At 50.4% G+C, this 18,714-nt stretch overlaps 2 protein-coding genes across 2 annotated transcripts; both read right to left on the bottom strand.

Moving 5' to 3' along the window:
• Positions 1-1,240: 1,240 nt before the first annotated feature.
• NAA20 (N-alpha-acetyltransferase 20, NatB catalytic subunit) lies at positions 1,241-6,895 on the bottom strand. Its single transcript, XM_065829393.2, has 6 exons — positions 6,731-6,895; positions 6,236-6,260; positions 6,024-6,114; positions 4,307-4,442; positions 3,259-3,404; positions 1,241-1,550 (listed from the first exon to the last, which is right to left on the bottom strand). Exons 1-6 carry the CDS (start codon positions 6,781-6,783, stop codon positions 1,465-1,467), a joined length of 537 nt encoding a protein of 178 aa, XP_065685465.1. The 5' UTR covers positions 6,784-6,895; the 3' UTR covers positions 1,241-1,464.
• Positions 6,896-11,125: 4,230 nt separating this feature from the next.
• LOC136111939 (guanylyl cyclase-activating protein 1-like) lies at positions 11,126-18,217 on the bottom strand. The gene is made up of 4 exons (XM_065856392.2): positions 17,944-18,217; positions 14,146-14,295; positions 12,397-12,487; positions 11,126-11,372 (listed from the first exon to the last, which is right to left on the bottom strand). The coding sequence occupies exons 1-4, from the start codon at positions 18,139-18,141 to the stop codon at positions 11,245-11,247; spliced, it is 567 nt and encodes a 188-aa protein (XP_065712464.1). The 5' UTR covers positions 18,142-18,217; the 3' UTR covers positions 11,126-11,244.
• Between the last annotated feature and the right edge of the window lie 497 nt (positions 18,218-18,714).

The following is an 18,714-nucleotide window of genomic DNA, read 5'->3' as shown; positions in this document are numbered from 1 at the left end:
AATGGAGTCAGGGAGCAGGACAAAAGGACAGACAAAAAGGAGAGGACGAAGGAAGAATAAATATAGGGACAAATAGTGAGATGTGGAGACAGAAAAAGCAGGACAGAGAACAGGGAGAAGGACTGAGCTGTACAGAGATGCAGACTGGGACAGAGATGGAGAAGGTAAGCCAACAATGGCTGGAGGACCTGCTCCTGACTGCCCGTCACCCCCGGTGTCACTTCCACGGCCTCAAAAATGGGACATGGCACAAGACACAGGGATGTGGGAGTGAAAGAAAAGGCACAGGGAACTTCTTAGAAACAAAAAACAAGAGATCGAAATAGCAATGAGCAACAAGAGAGCAACCAGAGAGCCAGAGCAGCACACACAAGTGAGAGGAGAAACGGGACAGAAAGCTGAATATCAGGATGGAAGAAAAACAGGATGGAAAACCAGTATTTATTACACAGTGTGGCTAATTAAAATGTAAACAACCCACTGGGTTGAACAGAAGTGCTTACCACAGTGGTTTAGCCTGTGTCTCATTATCTTAGCATCTTTTTCTCAGCAGGGTACGCAGGACTATAAAACCCATTAAAAAACCTGGAGGGAGAAATATGCTTACAGAAGTAAACTAAATGGATTGTGTGCACAGGATTCGATATTAGTGTTAATCCTAGCTTGTACAGTCAATTAATACTCTGATCTCTGATTTTCGTTTGTGCAAACTCCACATTTATCCACGTTTCTCCACTACAATAAAAAAAATTGCACTATCTCAGTGTTAGACACGAAGTTGTGGGAAGATGCTGTGAACATAAGGACAGACTTCCCTTTGCAGGTTCTCTGGAAAACCTACATTGACCTGGAAATTGAGCAGGAAGAGTTCAAGAAACCAAGAAATCTTTACTGCAGGTCAGTTCGTGTTAAGGTATGTATGGGTAACCAGAACACAGAATTAGTCTTGAATCTGGTCCGTGGTGGATGGGGAACCCTCGACCGCTTCGGCTGCCTGGCTTCTTCAAATCAACAGCGACCCCAAGCTCGGTCCTGTGCCACGAGGAGGGGAGAGACGTTCTACATTACGTACAACAGACTTCTCTTCTATGCAAGTATTAATATATTGCCTTCCCCTGACGTGATTCTTCATTATTGTACAGCGTTTTCATCAGCTAGGAAAAAAAAACACTTAAAAGAGTTTTTACTGTTGCTGTCTTTAGGTATTTTTGGTTTGAAAGAAAGCCAAGAAAACACAATGCAGGAGGCAATTTCATTTTAATAGTCTCTGAATTCCCAATATTTGAAAAGGAAAATAATAAGGTAAGTGCAGGAATATGCAGCCATTACCAACAGGAGTAGCGTTGCTAATCTTCTCAGTATCGCCTTTTGGTATTTCACGGGGAAAACCATCGAGCCTGGGATTTGTCATCCCCGAGTTCCTGGGGCTGGGGGACACAGCTGCCCGAGAACCACAGCCTGCGGTTATTCAATGTCTTCTGGCCTCACGGGATGAGGCAGAGGTATAATTGATTTCTTCTCTGTATCTCTGGAAAGAGCTTTTCTCATATCTGTGGTGAAAGAAAAAAAACGCCATTATAATAAGACAGTCACTGCACAAAGCCACATAAAGTGAATTCTCTATTACAAGAAGACCTTTTTTAATCAAGATTTCCTAGAGTCACAGAACATCTCGCGTTGGAAGGGACCCATAAGTCCCATCGAGCCCACCTCCCTGCCCGTCGCAGACCTTCCCCCGGCACAGCTCCGTCCCACGTCCCCGCGTCCCGTGGCTGCCCAGCATCAGCGCCTGCTCGCCCTGCAGGAGGCGCAGAGCGCGGCCGGTCCCCTCTGCCTCCTCCTCTCCAGGCTCAGCGTCCTCTAAGTCTTGTCCTCAAGGCCTTTCGCCACCTCAGCTGCCCTCCCTTGGACACACACCAGTAGCCTGATGTCCTTAGTGTTGTTCGGCAGCAACGTTATCAACTTGACTCTGCCAAAGGATTTATGGAAGCCAGACAGCCAACGTCCGCAGCTCCTCCCGTGTCCACTGAGGCAGTCACTCCGCCGCAGAGGCCACGAGCCTGGTCAGGCAGGACCTGCCCCTGGTGAAGCTGTCCTGAATCACCCCTGTCCTCCACCTTCCAGGAGGATCTGTTCCATGATCTGCCCAGGCACAGGGTGAGGCTCACAGGTCAGTGGTTCCCAGGATCCTCCTTTCTACCCTTTTTAAAAAGGGGTGTGATGTTTCCCTTTTCCCAGTCAACAGGACCCCTTGAAGTAACTACATCAGTGGACAAAGGAAGGGCTACGGATCTCGTCTGCCTGTACTTCTGTAGAGCCTTTGACATGTTTCCCCCCCACATCCTTCTCTCTAAACTGCGGAAATATGGATTTGGTGGGTGGATGAGGAACTGGCTGGCTGGTCGCATCCAGAGGGTAGTGATCAGTGGCTCAGTGTCTGGAGGGCACTCAGCACAGACACACACGGACCTGCTGGAGAGGGGCCAGAGGAGCCCCAAAATGACCCGAGGCTGGAGCAGCTCTGCTGGGGACAGGTGAGAGAGCTGGGCTGTTCAGCTGGAGAACAGAAGCTCCGGGGAGACCTTAGTGCGGCCTTTCTGTGCTTAAAAGGGGACGAGAAGAAAGATGGGGACAAACTTTTGAGCAGGGCCTGTTGTGACAGGACAAGGGGTGATGGTTTAAACTAAAGGAAGAGACTGAGGCCGGACGAGAGGAAGAAATTGTTACACTGAGAGCCTGGCCCAGGTTCCCAGAGAGGTGGTGGCTGAACCATCCCTGGAGACATCCCAGGCCAGGCTGGACGGGCTCTGAGCACCCTGAGCTGGTGAAGATGTCCCTGTCATGGCAGGGGGGCTGGGGGAGCTGGGAAGGTCCCTCCAACCCAAACGATTCTATGATTCCTTCCCCCAACAACATTAGTGAAATCCCAGCCCTGTGTGCGAGCATTCCCAGAAAGAAAAGTTAGGTAGGAAACTGCGTTTTTATTTACAGGATAAGTATCTTTGTACTTACTAATTTATTCTTGTTTTGTAGTTTATTTTGCCACAGATGCTACAAAATGTGTGAACTGCAAGATTAAGTTTTGTAACTGATGTAATCTTCAGTAGGAAAAGCTATCTAAAGGAGTACACAAAATCCCACTCATCAACAACTATCTGAACTCGTTTCATATAAAAAATACAATGATCATGCAAACAAGCCCAGGAATCCTCAACGTGACAATCTTCCCATTCAACCTGAGGCAGAACACGTACTTACCATAAGCATCTTCATCCGGCTCTCCACTGCTGGCAGAGTAGTACTCCAACACTGTCCGGTACACGCTGTAGCCCAGTTGCTTGTACATGTTTACTGCAACCTGGTTTGATACCCTCACAAAGAGATCGACAAAAAATCCACCCTTTCTGTGAAAAAAATAAAACCAAAAGACCACAGTAAGGTGACTGTATTTCTAAACAATAACCCACACCTTGTAACCAGACCAAGAGCAGATCTGCTGACGGCACGCTAAGCAAACACCTTTCACACTGTGACAACAGGTGCTCTGCGTTACCAAGGGACAAACCATGTACGGGCACCAATTCCAGTTTGTTTCTGTCACACGACCGTTCTTCTACACCAGCCAGCGGTTTTAGAATTATCAATAGAAAGCATAGGACAGGTTTAATCACCCGTATTAGCTTCATATACATAAAGTGATTAAAAAAACCCCAAAGCAACACCACAATCCAGATTGCAGTGGCTCGGTGACCACCTGTCACAGTGCACGGGGCAGTCACTCGCGAAATTCAGCTGCCCAGCAGGAGGCGGCCCCTTCCCTCAAAGGCACCGTTGTAAACACATGGCACTGTTTTCCAGTGCTACCAACCAGAGGGGGTCCCCACCGGCGTGAGCTGGGGACACTTCCCACCTGTTCATTGACACTAAATTACATTCTCTGCAGGTAAAAGTAACCAAGCACAAGACAGAGAGTAAATTAAGATACTGTCTGCTGTATAAAATCTGTTCAAGTTGTGCCTCAGGGAACCACACAAACCTGTGATTACTGGACAAGTATGTTGGAGGCACTATGGGAAACAGTGCTGATGTTTCGCGAAGCTGTCGAGAAAAGGACCTTTTATAGAGTATCTCTATTGGAATTCAGGCTACTTCCTGCTGATTCTGGCAAGTTAGCTTTCAGAAAAATCCTGGGATTTTAAACCATCAGCAACATCAATAGTTATTTTTCTCTAACTATGGGGAATTTCAGTGAAGTAGAACACTACTTAAAGCAAAACTCTGCGTTAAAGATAAGCATAGTACTCACTTTTCTGAAATTTCTTCCAGTAGTTCCATCAATTTAGCAGCCAAACCCAGCCGTCGAAATTCTGGTGCAACAGAGAGGGCAGTAACGTGTCCATGCCATTCCTCCCTGGCCACGGAGCCTTCGGCTTTACCCATTACTGCGGACAGACAGAGCGTCAGCCTTGGGACACCCGCCCTCGCTGTGCATCCCTGCAAAACAGCCAGACGGGCACAAACCGGCACCGCGGTGGCTGTGGCAAAGGCACAAACATCTACGATACCACTCTGGCATTCGGAAATCACCACAAGTCTCACTTTGCTCGAGTGTAACAGCAGCTGCTCGGCCAGTGAGGAAACAAAATGAAAAAGAAATGTTGCAAATTAGTGGTTTGAGGTGTGACTTCCACGACTCCCAAAGGAAACTTTCAGCAGCTCTCCTGAGCCTTAAACTGAACGGAATTCAGGATCTGACTACAATAATGGACGGCTAGAGGACCAAAACTAACTCACCACCCTGGCAACCACTGGAGGTTTTTGGTGACTATGGGGAAACAGAGCTTGGGAAACTCTGCCAATCTGGCAGTGGAAAGCTGAAGCGCTGCAAACATGGTATGTTTAAGGAAGGAAAAAGAAAAGGCGAACATTGTTTTGAGGGGTTTCTTTGTAGTTTCTCTCCTTTCTAAACAGAGCCAAACCAGCGTTAGTTCACCAATATTCACACTTCCATGCGGTACTCTTGGAAACACCTCAGTCACTGCTCATGAACAACTGATGTGGGGGGTATGGAGACACCTTCCGTACGGCAAATGCTTTAAGCTTTACTGTACTTTAGTTCCTGGGTCCCTGCAAGGACTCCTGTCCTGCTCCCACCTCCCACCCCTCTGCACAGACAAAACACGGCAAAAAACCTGGAAGGCACAAGCAAACTAACAGCTGTATTTGGAATCATTTCTGAAAAACATGAATATTTCACGACAACCAAGCAAATGACATCCACACCAGAGCCTTCCCTTGCAGGACAATGCAAAACCCACGCCCAGCACTTTTACTTCCTGATGCCTGTCAGCGCGTGAGATCAGAGCGGAGCGCCGGGTTTAATTCCGGGATTACAGAACCGCTCACATGCATATGTTCACCTGTACAGACCTGTGTGGGTGCTACCAGAGCCAAGACTCCCTGCTGCACCAGGCACATCAAACTGAAAACTGCTGCTGCGAGTCCTACATAATACCCTTAGACATTCACCACATGCGAAGATGCCACATAACGTTCCTTTCCCAGTTGGGTATTTGGAAAACGTGAAGAGCAAGAAGAGCTCCTGCATTAGAATCCCCAACACGCAGCGTTAGAACCCCAGGACAGGCAGCGTTAGAACCCCCAACACGCAGCGTTAGAACCCTAGGACAGGCAGCGTTAGAACCCCCAACATGCAGCGTTAGAATCCCTAACACGCAGCATCAGAACCCCCAACATGCAGCGTCAGAACCCCAGGATAGGCAGCGTTAGAACCCCCAACATGCAGCATCAGAACCCCCAACACGCAGCATCAGAACCCCAGGATAGGCAGCGTTAGAACCCCCACCACGCAGCGTTAGAATCCCCAACACGCAGCGTCAGAACCCCCAACATGCAGCATCAGAACCCCAGGATAGGCAGCGTTAGAACCCACAACACGCAGCGTCAGAACCCCAACCCGCCCGCCCGTGAGCGGTGCCACTGGCGCCCTGTGCCCCACTCACTGTAACCCATCAGCTCCCCGCCGGGTGCCTCGGCCACGATGAAGTACTCGGGCCAGTGGGCCAGGTACTGCAGGTAGAAAGGGATCCCGTACTGCGAGGCGGTTAAGGTTAAGGTGAAGGTTAAGGTTAAGGTGAAGGTGAAAGTTAAGGTGAAGGTGAAGCTGAGGCGGCCCGGCCCCGCACCCCCTCCCCGGCGGCAGCAGGAAGGATACGGTCTCTGTCAGCGGGTCCAAGTTGCTGCGGGGGGAGAGCAACGCTCAGCACGGCCCGGAGCCTGCCGGGCGGCCGAGATCACCGGGGAGACACGGCCCGAGGGGGCTGCGAGAGGGCAGGGAGACGGACAGGGAGAGGGCAGGGAGAGGGGAAAGGAGAGGGGAAGGGAGAGGGGAAGGGAGAGGGGAAGGGAGAGGGGAAGGAAGAGGGGAAGGGAGAGGGGAAGGGAGAGGGGAAGGGAGAGGGGAAGGGAGAGGGGAAGGGAGAGGGGAAGGGAGAGGGGAAGGGAGAGGAACTGGCAGAGGGAAGGGAAAGGGGCAGGGAGAGGGAAAGGGAAGGGAGAGGGACAGAAGAGGGACGGGAGAGGGACAGGAGAGGGGCAGGGAGAGGGGCAGGGAGAGGGACGGGAGAGGGACGGGAGAGGGACGGGAGAGGGGCAGGGAGAGGGGCAGGGAGAGGGGCAGGGAGAGCGGCAGGGAGAGCGCTGCGCTCACATGTTGTTGAAGCGGAAAAGGTCGTCGCAGGTGAAGGCGCGGAGCGTCGTCATGATGATGCTGGTGATGATGCTGGTGCCGCTGCCGCTGCCGCCGCCACCACTCCTGCTGCCGCTCCCCCTGCCGCCGCCGCCGCTCCCCCTGCCGCCGCCGCCGCTCCCCCTGCCGCCGCCGCCGCTCCCCCTGCCGCCGCCGCCGCTCCCCCTGCCGCCGCCGCTCCCCCTGCCGCCGCCGCTCCCCCTGCCGCCGCCGCCCCGGAAGCGCTCCCTTCGCCCCAGGTTCTTTTCCGCCGCGCGGAGGCGGCAGCGGAGTGGAGCGGCCCGGCACCCACGGCTGGGGCTGGGCCGGGTGCGGGGCTGAGCTCGGTGCGGGGCCGACCCGGGTGCGGGCGCCGGGAGCAGCGGGCGCGCTGCGGGCAAGGCTGACCCGCCTGCTCGGAGGGACGAGCGGCGGCTCGGGGGGCGGGAGAGCTGGTGCCGTGCCGAGGGCAGCCCTGACCGCCCCGGGTGGGACATCGCCCCGGGCACACACCGCATGGAGTGCGGAACACCGCACGAAACAAACGAGCTCCGGGGGCGGCAACCGCAGAATCACACAACCTCCTGAGCTGGAAGGACCCACAGGATCTCGAATACAACTGCTGTCCCTGCACAGGACACCCCACCGGTCACCCCGTGTGTCTGAGCACGCTGTCCAGTCTCTTCTTGAACACTGTCAGGTTGGGCCGTGACACCTCCCTGGGAGCCTGTTCAGTGTCCAGCACCTCTGGGGAAGAACCTTTGCCTCATGTCCCACTGACCCTCCCGGCACATCTGCTGCCGTTCCCTGGGCTCTGTCACTGTCACAGAGCAGAGCTCACCCTGCCCCTCCTGCTCCTGCTGCGGAACCTGCAGCCCATGAGCTCTGCCCTCAGTCTGCTCTGCTCCAGCTGAGCAAACCCAGGGACTGCAGCTGCTCCTCACATGGCTTCCCCTCCAAACCTTCACCAACTTTGTAGCCTCTTCTGGACACTCTCCAATAGCTTTATCTCCTTTTTACGCTGTGGTGCCCAGAACAAGGAGCCCTGCGGTGCTGCACCAGCTCAGCACAGGTGCTCCGCAGCAGACCCAGGACACGCAGCCAGATGCCACGGCCCATCATGGAAAGTTGCTGCCAGAACTGGGTGATGGATGCCGAAGTAGCCAGGCCCTGAGACCATAATGGTGTGGGGAGAAACCCCAGAAGAGCACCCTGTGGAAACGGAACACAAGAGCTGCTGATGCAGCCTGGGACGGGGAGGAAGACACAGGAACAGAGAGGGACAAAGAACAGGGAGAAAGACTAAAAGAATGACAGGGAGAGAAAACAGGGCACAGAGATGAGATAAAGAGAGGGATGGGGACAAGGACTGAGGGACAGAGAAAGAGCGGGACAGGAGTGGTGTGCAGGAATATAGAGATACAGATATATATATAGAGAGAGAGAGACATAGAGCCCTTTTTCACCGGGGTAGGTGTTAGACAGGGTTTTTAAATGATCCTCGAGGATGCGACATCTCCGCTGTCACCACATGGTGGCCTGAGGAAGGGGATACAGGCAAAGGATTTCAGAGGCTGGTGGGCCACGGTCGTGCCCTCACTGCACGCACCCACACCCACAGGGTGCGTCCCCAAACCACGGCAGGCGCAGGAGGCCTCATCCCACACTTCTTCCACGTGAACGTCCTCGTGCACACCAGAGCGCGTCCCTCGGCCGGGGCCACGGCCTTGGTGCCGGCCCGGGGCTGCGCTGCCACAAACCACATCTCCGGGACAGGGGTTCAGAACGCTCCAGCACCCCCGGCTCCATGGCGGGACGCGGCGGTCCCGGACGGCATTGGGACGGTTTCCACAGCACCCTGCCTCGTGCTGCATGAAGCCCTGACCCCCAAAGGTGAACCTGACCCCTAGCACTTCAAATTCTAACTCTCTCTAAATCCTAATCCTAAATCTAGCACCTGACCGCACAACCCAACCCCCTGAACTTTAATTACTAATCCTTAAACTACAGCATTAACCCAAATCCCAAAGCTGAGCCCAAGTCCAAGCCCAAACTCCTAACCCCAGCCTGAACCCTAACCCTCGACATAATCCCAAATGGTAACTTCAACACTTAACATCCTAACCATATTCCCTAATCCTAAACCCACAAACCCTCACCCTAGCCCAGAGAAGTTGTGGAGTTCCCATCCTGGGAGATGCTTAAAAACCCTAATATGCTGAATGCAAACCAGAGCTCTTGATTCTATCCTCATCCTAATTCTTTACTGGCAAAGGGAACAATTCTGAGATATGTTTATTGTACATTTTTTATCTTAACTGTACAAAGAAAGACGAGTAGGTGAGAAAACAAATATCTCCCGTTCGCAGAGATTTTGTGTTCCCCTCCCAGCCCCATTCCCAGAGCTCTGACAAAGGCACGTGGACCGCAAGAAACAGTGACGTCGTTCAGTAACAGAACAGAAACTCTAAGAACAACACACAGGTCTGCAGCTTGCTGCAGTGACAGCACATGCATGTTTGTTGTTACTGGGCTTTGTTTATTGCAAATGTCACAACTGCATCTTAGATGGGAGCCGTTCCAGCACCATCAGCACTGACAGCCAAGGAAGGACCAGTTTTCTACAGTGTCTGTTAAAAAAATAAAACATTAAACTCCGCTTACAAATATTCAGGATTCTTATTGACAATATCCCGTGTACACGCCCTTCTCCATCACGTACATCAGGAAGATTCCGTACAGCGTGTATAGCAGCTTGCTGCAGCACTGCTGCCAGCTACACGTGCTTGGTGACTTCTTTAATACATCAGCTGCACTTACAAAAATTCTTTACTTTCCTAAGAAATAAGAATAGGGGTTATTTTTGCATGTCAGCTGATGATAATAAAAATGTAGTTGTACATAAACTGACCCACGAAACTGCAGGAGGCTGAGGACTTGTATGATAACAGGTACAAGACAGGTTCAACAGAGCCCTGACCAACCAACCTCTGCCGTCTCCAGCCCAGGGGACAGCGGAGTCCAGCAGCACGTGCTCGTAACTCCTCTGGAGAACTGGGCCGCGTCCGCAATACCCAGGTTACGCTGCCGCTCAGAAGCTCCACGACTGTGGACATGTACGTGCCCATGGACCTGGAGCATGAACCCCCCGGCAAAGTGCTGGTGCCCAATCTAGACATGGTCACTCGCTTTCCCAAGCTCCAGTGACAGTCCTGACTAAACCTCCCTTGACTTAGACGAAAGCCCAGACACTTTGTTCAATATACATATGCACATCACAGAAGCTTAAATATAAGCGAGAGCAAGTCCGGTCTGAATCTTCTGTTACAGGTCTGCAAGTTCTTCCTCCTCCACAGGAAGAACACGTCCAGCCATGGCACGGGCGCTCTGCTGAACTTCCCCTGCATTCTCCACCTTCTGCTTCTCTCTTGAGATCCAAAGGAGCTTCTAACTGTGACCTTACCTATCATTAGCGAACAAGACGCTTTGTTCTCAGTTTCTGTCCATGCTGTGTCACTCTTCCCATTGTGTCATTTGTGGCAGTGTCAACAACTCCGGTGTCCGCAGGAACAGCAGAATTCACACGTCACCTTGCTGTGTGGTTTCTTTTACTTCTTAGGTTTTCTCCTCAAGAATAAAAAGAAGGAACAAAAATGGATGTGCGAAGCAACAATATTAGGATCATCTTCACGTGCTTCATTTATTCAGTTGTATGAGAGGAGAGTAGTTGGACAATGAGTGTAAAAAGGATTTGATTTCTCAGGTAATTCTTCGGCTTTGGGAAACTGAATAGCGTCTTGTCTCTAGTTACAGAGGCTGCTCCTCCCCTGTTGGTTTGCTTGGTAGAGAGTTCTTCGATCACCAACAGCTGCAAACAGCAGCATTACTGACAGTGCAGCTGGGAACAGATGTGTCACTGCCAGCCTTAAACACTGGGTTTTCTTCCAGCTCTTGAGATCTTATGAATAAAGCTGCTTCTGTAGAGACTACCAAATCCAAACGCATCTGGTATGGACAAATACGCTGGTGTTCATGATCTAATATCATTACAAGAACAGGGAAATTACGTTCTTTCGATAGTTCCCTACCTTGATAACAGTTTGAAGCTCTTCTTTTGAACGTGTCAGAAATTCTTCATGCCAAATCATCCCGTTTTGCTAGCGCTCTTCAAAAACTTACCTGTAGTCCATTGCAAAGTGACAATCCAGGGCACAGAATAAGGAGGAAATTTGTGCCCTGAAACTTGGCCTTTAAATTTTAGGAGGTCAAGGCAAACACTGCCACCCACGATCCGGTGTGTCTGAACCTGCCCTGCACGTACGTGGCTGAGCTCCAGTATCGGTACAGATGCACTCGGATACACAAAGATAGCAGCGTCTCTCTTTCCCACTTCCATATGTGTGTTTATGGAAATCTTGTTTGGTTTCTAAAATGCTGTCTCTCCTCTCTGGTGTGCGCGCCCTTCTGCCTGTCGGCACAGCGTTTCCCAGCCCGATTTATACACTATGGCGACGGTTGTTGATCATGGCCACGATGTGCGACAGGTCCAGGCTTTTCATCATAACCTCCATGAACTCCTCGTCTTTCCTTGCGCCCTCCACAAACTCATCCAGAGAAAGTTCACCTGAGTCAGACACAGACAAGAAGGCATCAGAATCACAGCAGCCCCCATTGACCGGGAAACGGAGTACAGTGATCTAACGTTACTGTAGATCTAACACTGACTGTACGTGCACTGTTCGAAAGCACCAACAGGCCTCAGAGTCTTTGGAAGCATATACGGAACTTCCCTAACATCCAGCTTCATTTTTTTCTTTCTTTTTCCCACAGAAGGGAAAGGGCCCATCAGAAAGAACAGAGAAGTGCACAGATGAGGAGTGGGATCATGGTTTCCCAGAAATAAGGCTGGATTAGCCACCTCCTTTTTGGCCTAACGTGTTATAGTCGTAACCTGCCACGTGCTTGCTGGGGTTTATGTTTAGAAGAAGTGATGGAAGCTGTGACAGGTGGAATAGGGTTTCTGTCCTAGTCCAAAAAGCTCTTGTGCGGGGTCGCGGCTGGGCAGAGCTCTGACACGGCGGAGCCGTCGGCGGGTAGCGAGCGCACGCGGCAGCGCGGAAGGCGACGCCTCCGGGGACGCCGTGACCACGGGGCACTGACCGGCTCTCGGCTGACCGGTCTCTAGCACTTCGTGTGCTCGCCGTGCTGCCTGCAGCACACCTGGTGAGGAAACTGAGCTTCAACATTGAACTCCGGCTGTTCCTTTCCCTGCTGCTGAAATATTTAGGAGTAGGTGGGGCCATCTGTTAATATTTCCCACTTCTAACTCTGAGATAAGCTACACAGCAACATACAAAAAAGGAAAACAGGAAAGCCCACTCCAAGACCCTACTACCAAACTCATGCGGACAGAATACAGCTGAGAACAATGCAGGGAACAAATCCTGTCGTACTGATTACATGTGACTCTTGGGAAAGAAAGCCTTAGCAAAATTCATGGAGAATGCATTACTGGTTGAGAATTCATACAACAGGCAAATATGAAATGAAGATCCATAGAGTTCAATCACGAAAGGATGACGTGGACATGGGTGTCTCTTTGTAGCACAGAGGCCGTCTGAGGCGGAGGACAAAGACAGGGATCTTACCATCTCCATTCACATCAATCTTGTTGAAGACTCTGTTGGTGAACTCTTCTGCACTGGTTTCATGGTCACCACCGTTAATAGCTCGAATAGCCTGAAAGAGAAGAGCAAGAACAGGGAGCTGCCGATGGCCTCCAGAAGGACAGACTGGGTGCACTGCAGTCCGCCAGCGCAGACTCAGAACGGGGCAGTCGTGCCTGGCACCTTCCCCATAAAAATGAACCAGCGTCATAGCAAAACACAGCAGAATCCTCGGCCTTACAGCTGGCGCTGCAGCGTGCAGAGGGAACGAGGAGTGAGCAGTGAAACCCGGATCGCCCCGAAGCTGCTCAGGTAAAGGAGAAATGGCAGAATCAGGATCCACCTAACTGATCCACTTTCTGTTACCTATAGTCTGCCAGGCCAAATAAGCTCTGTCAAACACCCTCTGCATTTGACATTATGAAATTCCTTTGTTATATGCCGTGGTCATTCACTTCTGTTCTTGCCATGTATTATTTATTCATTGTATTTATTTCTCTTTCCATGTATATACCGATTCCTGCGTGTCTCGCTTCTCCCTGAAGCTCACTGGAAATGCATTTTCAGCTTGAGAAGGTTTAAGCATTATTCACTACTGTTTACTACAATTCATCTTATTCATAGTCATATAGCGCAGAGTTCTCTTTTCTTTCCGTGCCTAATTGTTTCACCTGTTTAAGGAAGCCCATGAAATATGTGATTCCACAGCCTTCATATTGATTTTAAGACTTCATTTTCTAGTTTTTACCTTCTAATTTTTGGTAACTTTACTCATTCTTTTTCAAATGTAATTCCACTAAAACTGAGTGTCACCTCAGCAGCTTCCTGAGGCTGCCAGAGAGGCACTGAACTACACCACAGAATTCAGAGGGCAGTGAACTGGCTGCCAACACTTACCGCTCACAGGACTCGTTTCTATCTGCTGCTTCGCTGTGATGTCTCAGCGCTTTTACTGCAAGTTTTTACCAGGTGGCTGGATGTTATTACAGTTATTGATTTGGTTTTGTCTCTTCAATGCCCAGCACTAAAATTCGTATTCAAATGAAAATGCATGACTAATGTCTTATTAGTGGTTTTATTTGTGGAGAGCTAAGCCTTCAAATCTTTATAAAATCAATTTTCTGATCTTTCTTATTCAGAAATGTAAATGATTGAGGTCACTGAACCTTTCCTGCATCTTTCTGGTTTCCCGGTCTCTGCAGGATAACCTGAGCTCCCAGCACCATTCATTCTGAGGTATCCACAAGGCCGTGTTTCTGCCTGCAGTTCCAGCACTTTCCACAACAGCCATTTCAATACCATCTTTTTCATTAACAGTCATTCTTCTTTAAACTATTTGTCGCAGTCAAAAATGTTTTATTAGATTGACAGTTAGGAGCTGGTTCTAAAAAGCAAACCGGGAGTAGCTTTCCAGCTGGTGTTTACATGGGGAACAGGACACACGGACACATTGCAGGGCTGCGACTGATGACCATGGGGTGTGGAACCTTGGGGAGCACCATTCAGATGCAAGGCAGCTAAGCCAGTGCTGGCTGTGCGGTGACACTGTGTGGGGCGCAGGAGGGCCTGCCAAGTCTGCTCACTGCACCACGAGAGGGTGGGGAGTCCTGCTGGAAGCAAGAATGCTGTTAAGGGAGGTCTCATCCACTCGGGGAATAGCAGAAGTCTCATTTGCGTGGTGGAATTTGCCTTTAAGGACAGAGGAAAGCACACAGACGTCTGGAAACTCACCTTAATGATGTTGAGCAATTCATGTCGATCGATGCAGCCGTTGCCATCCACATCATAGAGCTTGAAATACCAGCGCAACTTCTGCTCCATCTTCCCCCGGAGAACGAGGCTGAGGGCGGCCACGTATTCCATGAAGTCAATGTATCCGTCCTGTGGGAAAACAAAGCCCGAACGGTGACGGGAGCAGACTGAGGGACTTATGGCTCCAGAGCTGCCTTACCTTACCGCTCATTAGACTCACACCTGAACAGAAAGAAGAACAAGGGGCACAGAGACTTGGACTTAGGAAAAAGCTTTAGTACACACACACACACACACACACACATACACACATACATACACACACATACACACATACCAACACATGCACACACACATACACACACATACATATACATACATGCACACACACACACATACACACACATACACATACACACATATACACACACATACACATACACACATACACACATATACACACACATACACACATACACACACATACACACATACACACATACACACATACACACACATACACATACACACACACATACGCATACACATACACACACACACATACACATACATACACACACATACATACACATACATACACACACATACACACACATATGCACACACACACACATACACACACACATACGCACACACACACATACACACATACATACACATACACACACACACACACACACACATACACACATACATACACATACACACACACACACACACACATACACATACACACATGTGCTATGTCTGTCTGCCTTGAAGATCTGCTGAACGCCTGGATTCCCACGGTTATGATCCATTACGCATCTGTGCTCCCCTGCGCTCTCACTCGCAGAGATGGAACCCGTTACTGCATGTGGGCAGTGCGCACGGACTGTGTCCCCAGCACGGACTGTGTGTCCCCAGCATGCACTGTGTGTCCCCAGCACTGACTGTGTGTCCCCAGCATGCACTGTGTGTCCCCAGCACTGACTGTGTGTCCCCAGCACACACTGTGTCCCCAGCACGCACTGTGTGTCCCCAGCACACACTGTGTCCCCAGCACTGACTGTGTGTCCCCAGCACGCACTGTGTGTCCCCAGCACTGACTGTGTGTCCCCATCACGCACTGTGTCCCCAGCAGGGACTGTGTCCCCAGCACGGACTGTGTGTCCCCAGCACGGACCGTGTCCCCAGCACGGACTGTGTCCCCATCACGCACTGTGTCCCCAGCAGGGACTGTGTGTCCCCAGCATGGACTGTGTCCCCAGCACACACTGTGTCCCCAGCACGGACTGTGTGTCCCCAGCAGGGACTGTGTGTCCCCAGCATGGACTGTGTCCCCAGCACACACTGTGTCCCCAGCACGGACTGTGTGTCCCCAGCAGGGACTGTGTCCCCAGCACGGACTGTGTGTCCCCAGCAGGGACTGTGTCCCCAGCACTGACTGTGTGTCCCCAGCACGGACTGTGTCCCCAGCACTGACTGTGTCCCCAGCACGGACTGTGTCCCCAGCACACACTGTGTCCCCAGCATGGACTGTGTCCCCAGCACTGACTGTGTCCCCAGCGTGGCCCGTCCGGGCCGTGGGACAGAAACCGCCCCAGAGCCCTGGAGCAGAACCGGAAGGTGGTTGTGCCTGGGGTTTGTGCACCAGTCTGCTTTGTCCTTGTGGAAACCACTGCTCTGCCAGGCACAGGTCCTCTGCGTCTCTGGAAAAAGTGTCTGAAGATGTATTTTAAATACATAGAACATGATCTGACAGATGGAAAATTGTTCTGTATTTAGATTTTGTAAACATTCAATTTCTTGAATCTATGAAGAAACTCAAAAAGCTCGTTTCCTCTGCCAGAAAAATGCCAGACATGAAAGATTTATAATCTATAGATTTAATACTAACTAAAATTTGAAGTAGTTAAAAAGGAACAAAAAAGAAAGTGAAAGAAAGTGCTCTGCCAAAAATTCTGAATAATTACAGAGGAAAAAACCCAACTTTAATTTACTGAGGCATTTAAACAAAGTCAGATGTCTTTCTGGAATGGATGTAAGTAAATATATGTAAAGGCGAATGTAGGTGGACTAGCAGAGCGCTACCGTGTTACAGCCCGGATCACAACACTTCAAAACGTTCACTCAGTCATTGTGAGTGTTTCATAACCCCACTGAGCACAGTCCCCAAAAGCAGAGACAACCAGCTCTAGAGGAGGGAAAGCGGGTATGATTGCTACTTACAAAATGTCTCTATTGAAAATTTATCCTCTTGGACCTCAGCAGGGTTCCCAGAACCTGCAGGTCCAGCGGGCAGGTGATTCCGCCCGTTGCCCACGTCTGTGTTACTACAGGGTGGTATTCCTCGGGTGCTCTTGCTCCTTGCCCTTGTTTACAAAAGCAGCTTAGATTAAGTGGCTATTACAGGCTCAGATTAACTGATGTAGGTCCATCTCCACTGGTTGCTACACTCTTACTTCATTCTCCTTGAGATCACTGTAACTTTATTTAGAAGATAGTTTTTTATCTTGGTATGACCAAATTTGCATTTGTCTTTTTAGGACATTGTTCACTGCATAACGTGAGGCTCACGGGAGAACTTGGGTGTGCAACACCCGTGTACAAATGTTGAAGTCCTTAAACGTCCCAAGAGCTGACAGAGGTGAAGGCAAAGACTTGTGCAAGAACCGTGAATGTGTTGGTTTAGTTCATAAAAGTGCTTCTCATTCTCTGCTCACCCCGGGCACAGGGAACTGCGGGGTGAGGAAGGACAGACATGCTTCGGGACTGGCAGCCGTTTCCAGTCACTGTGCCCACAAGACCTCAGCCACCCCAACGGAGCCTCCCCGTTCCGCTCTTGTCTTTAAGAATTCCATAAACTTCCTAAGCATTCCTTAACTCCTTATGGCCTCTGGCATGTTGTCCAAACCAGCATTCTTTGCTCAGTCCCTAGGCTCTCCTTCTTCAAAACTGGCCCTGTTTCACATCTCTGACTGGTTCCTCCTCGACTCACAGACATTGCTCCAGCCACTGCAGAGCCTCGGAGCAGACCGCAAAGCTGAATTTTCCCAGGCTGCCATAAAACCAAATTTCTCTGTTACTTTTATGAAAGACCTGCAAGCACAGGCTCAAGTATATATGGATAAACACCAGGAAAAAGTTGGGGGAATTGCATGCTTGAAGGAATTGTGGGGGTTACCGTTTCTTGCCTGGCAGGCAGCCGCTGGCCGCTGTCGCGGGGGGGGCACCGCAGCCCCCCCACTGCTGCGCGCGGTGCCCCTGCGCCGGGGAGGGCACGGCTGCCACGCAGCGCTCGCTGCGGCTGCCGAACACCTGGAAATCGCCGCTTCTGTGAACGCCATGGTGATTTCCACTGTGTTTGATTCCTGTAGTCTCTACTATCTTATATATACTATATTTTGAATAGTAAGAATAAGAACATTAAGAATAATGCCTGCCCTTAAGAATACTCCCTGCCCTTATTCCTTTCATTAGTATTTTACTAGTCAAACAAGGCCAAGTCAATTAATACACAAAAAGTTCTCAAAATTTAAAGACGAACTTGCACAAGGTTGTTAGACAATAAGGTGTTATTACCTATGGCCATGTTATCCCTGTCATTATCTATGCACATTACTTTGCTCCTTGCATTTAGCTGCTTCACGTTAGCGTCGCTCAGCAGCGTTCCACACCGGTGTCCGTAAGAGAAAACCAAGGGCGGTAACGGCGCAGAAGCTGGTTCGCCGTTCAGCAGTACGAGGCAGCTCGTTTCCTTGCCGGATGACTCACCTTGTTCATATCGAACGTGCGGAACATCTGCTCAATGTACTCGTTGGCCTCTGGGTCCAGCCCTCGCAGCCCGAAGAACTGCTTGAATTCGTGCTCCGTCAGCTGTCCGGAAGGACACTCTGTCATGAACTTCTTGTACCAGTGGTGGATCTCAACAGCCTGCAGATCGTCCACCGTGGAGCTGCTGTTGTTCCCCATGTGTTTGGGTGGTCAGAAGAAGGATGCTCAGGAACGATGCTCTTCGTCCCGTTTCTCTCACGGCTCTGCCCATCTGCTCCTGCCCGAGTTCAGCATTACTGTCAGCTAAGTGAGAGATCCAGATTTCCACAAGCCAATTACAGATTATAATCTGCTTAGAGGATGATTTACAAACCTGAAAGTTTCAATTATATAGTCATCTTAGAATGGAAAGGAGGCGCAAGATAATCACTGCTATTTCAGGAGCCAGTTCAGCAAGGGTGAGAAGGTTAATCAGATACCAGCATCGGGAGCTATGCTGGTTTGGTACACTTCCCTATTTTTAACTTTGATATAATTATACATGAAGATAAGAGGAAAAGGGAATAAGATGTGGGATTTGAAGTGAAGACCTGCTCCTCTAACTGGATTTCAGAATCTGTTTCCTCAAACAGAAGTGCTGGATAACTTACGGTATAGGACCAGTGCACAGCGTATAGACTTACAGAGGCAGCCCATCATCAGTGTTTCGCTATGAGGGGGAAAGCTCATCTCCACACTCAAAAAGGGGCACGGAGGAACAGTGGTGGATGG

Source organism: Patagioenas fasciata, chromosome 1, assembly GCF_037038585.1.
Source record: "Patagioenas fasciata isolate bPatFas1 chromosome 1, bPatFas1.hap1, whole genome shotgun sequence".
Taxonomy (NCBI): domain Eukaryota; kingdom Metazoa; phylum Chordata; class Aves; order Columbiformes; family Columbidae; genus Patagioenas; species Patagioenas fasciata.
This window is presented reverse-complemented; position numbering and strand designations above follow the sequence as displayed.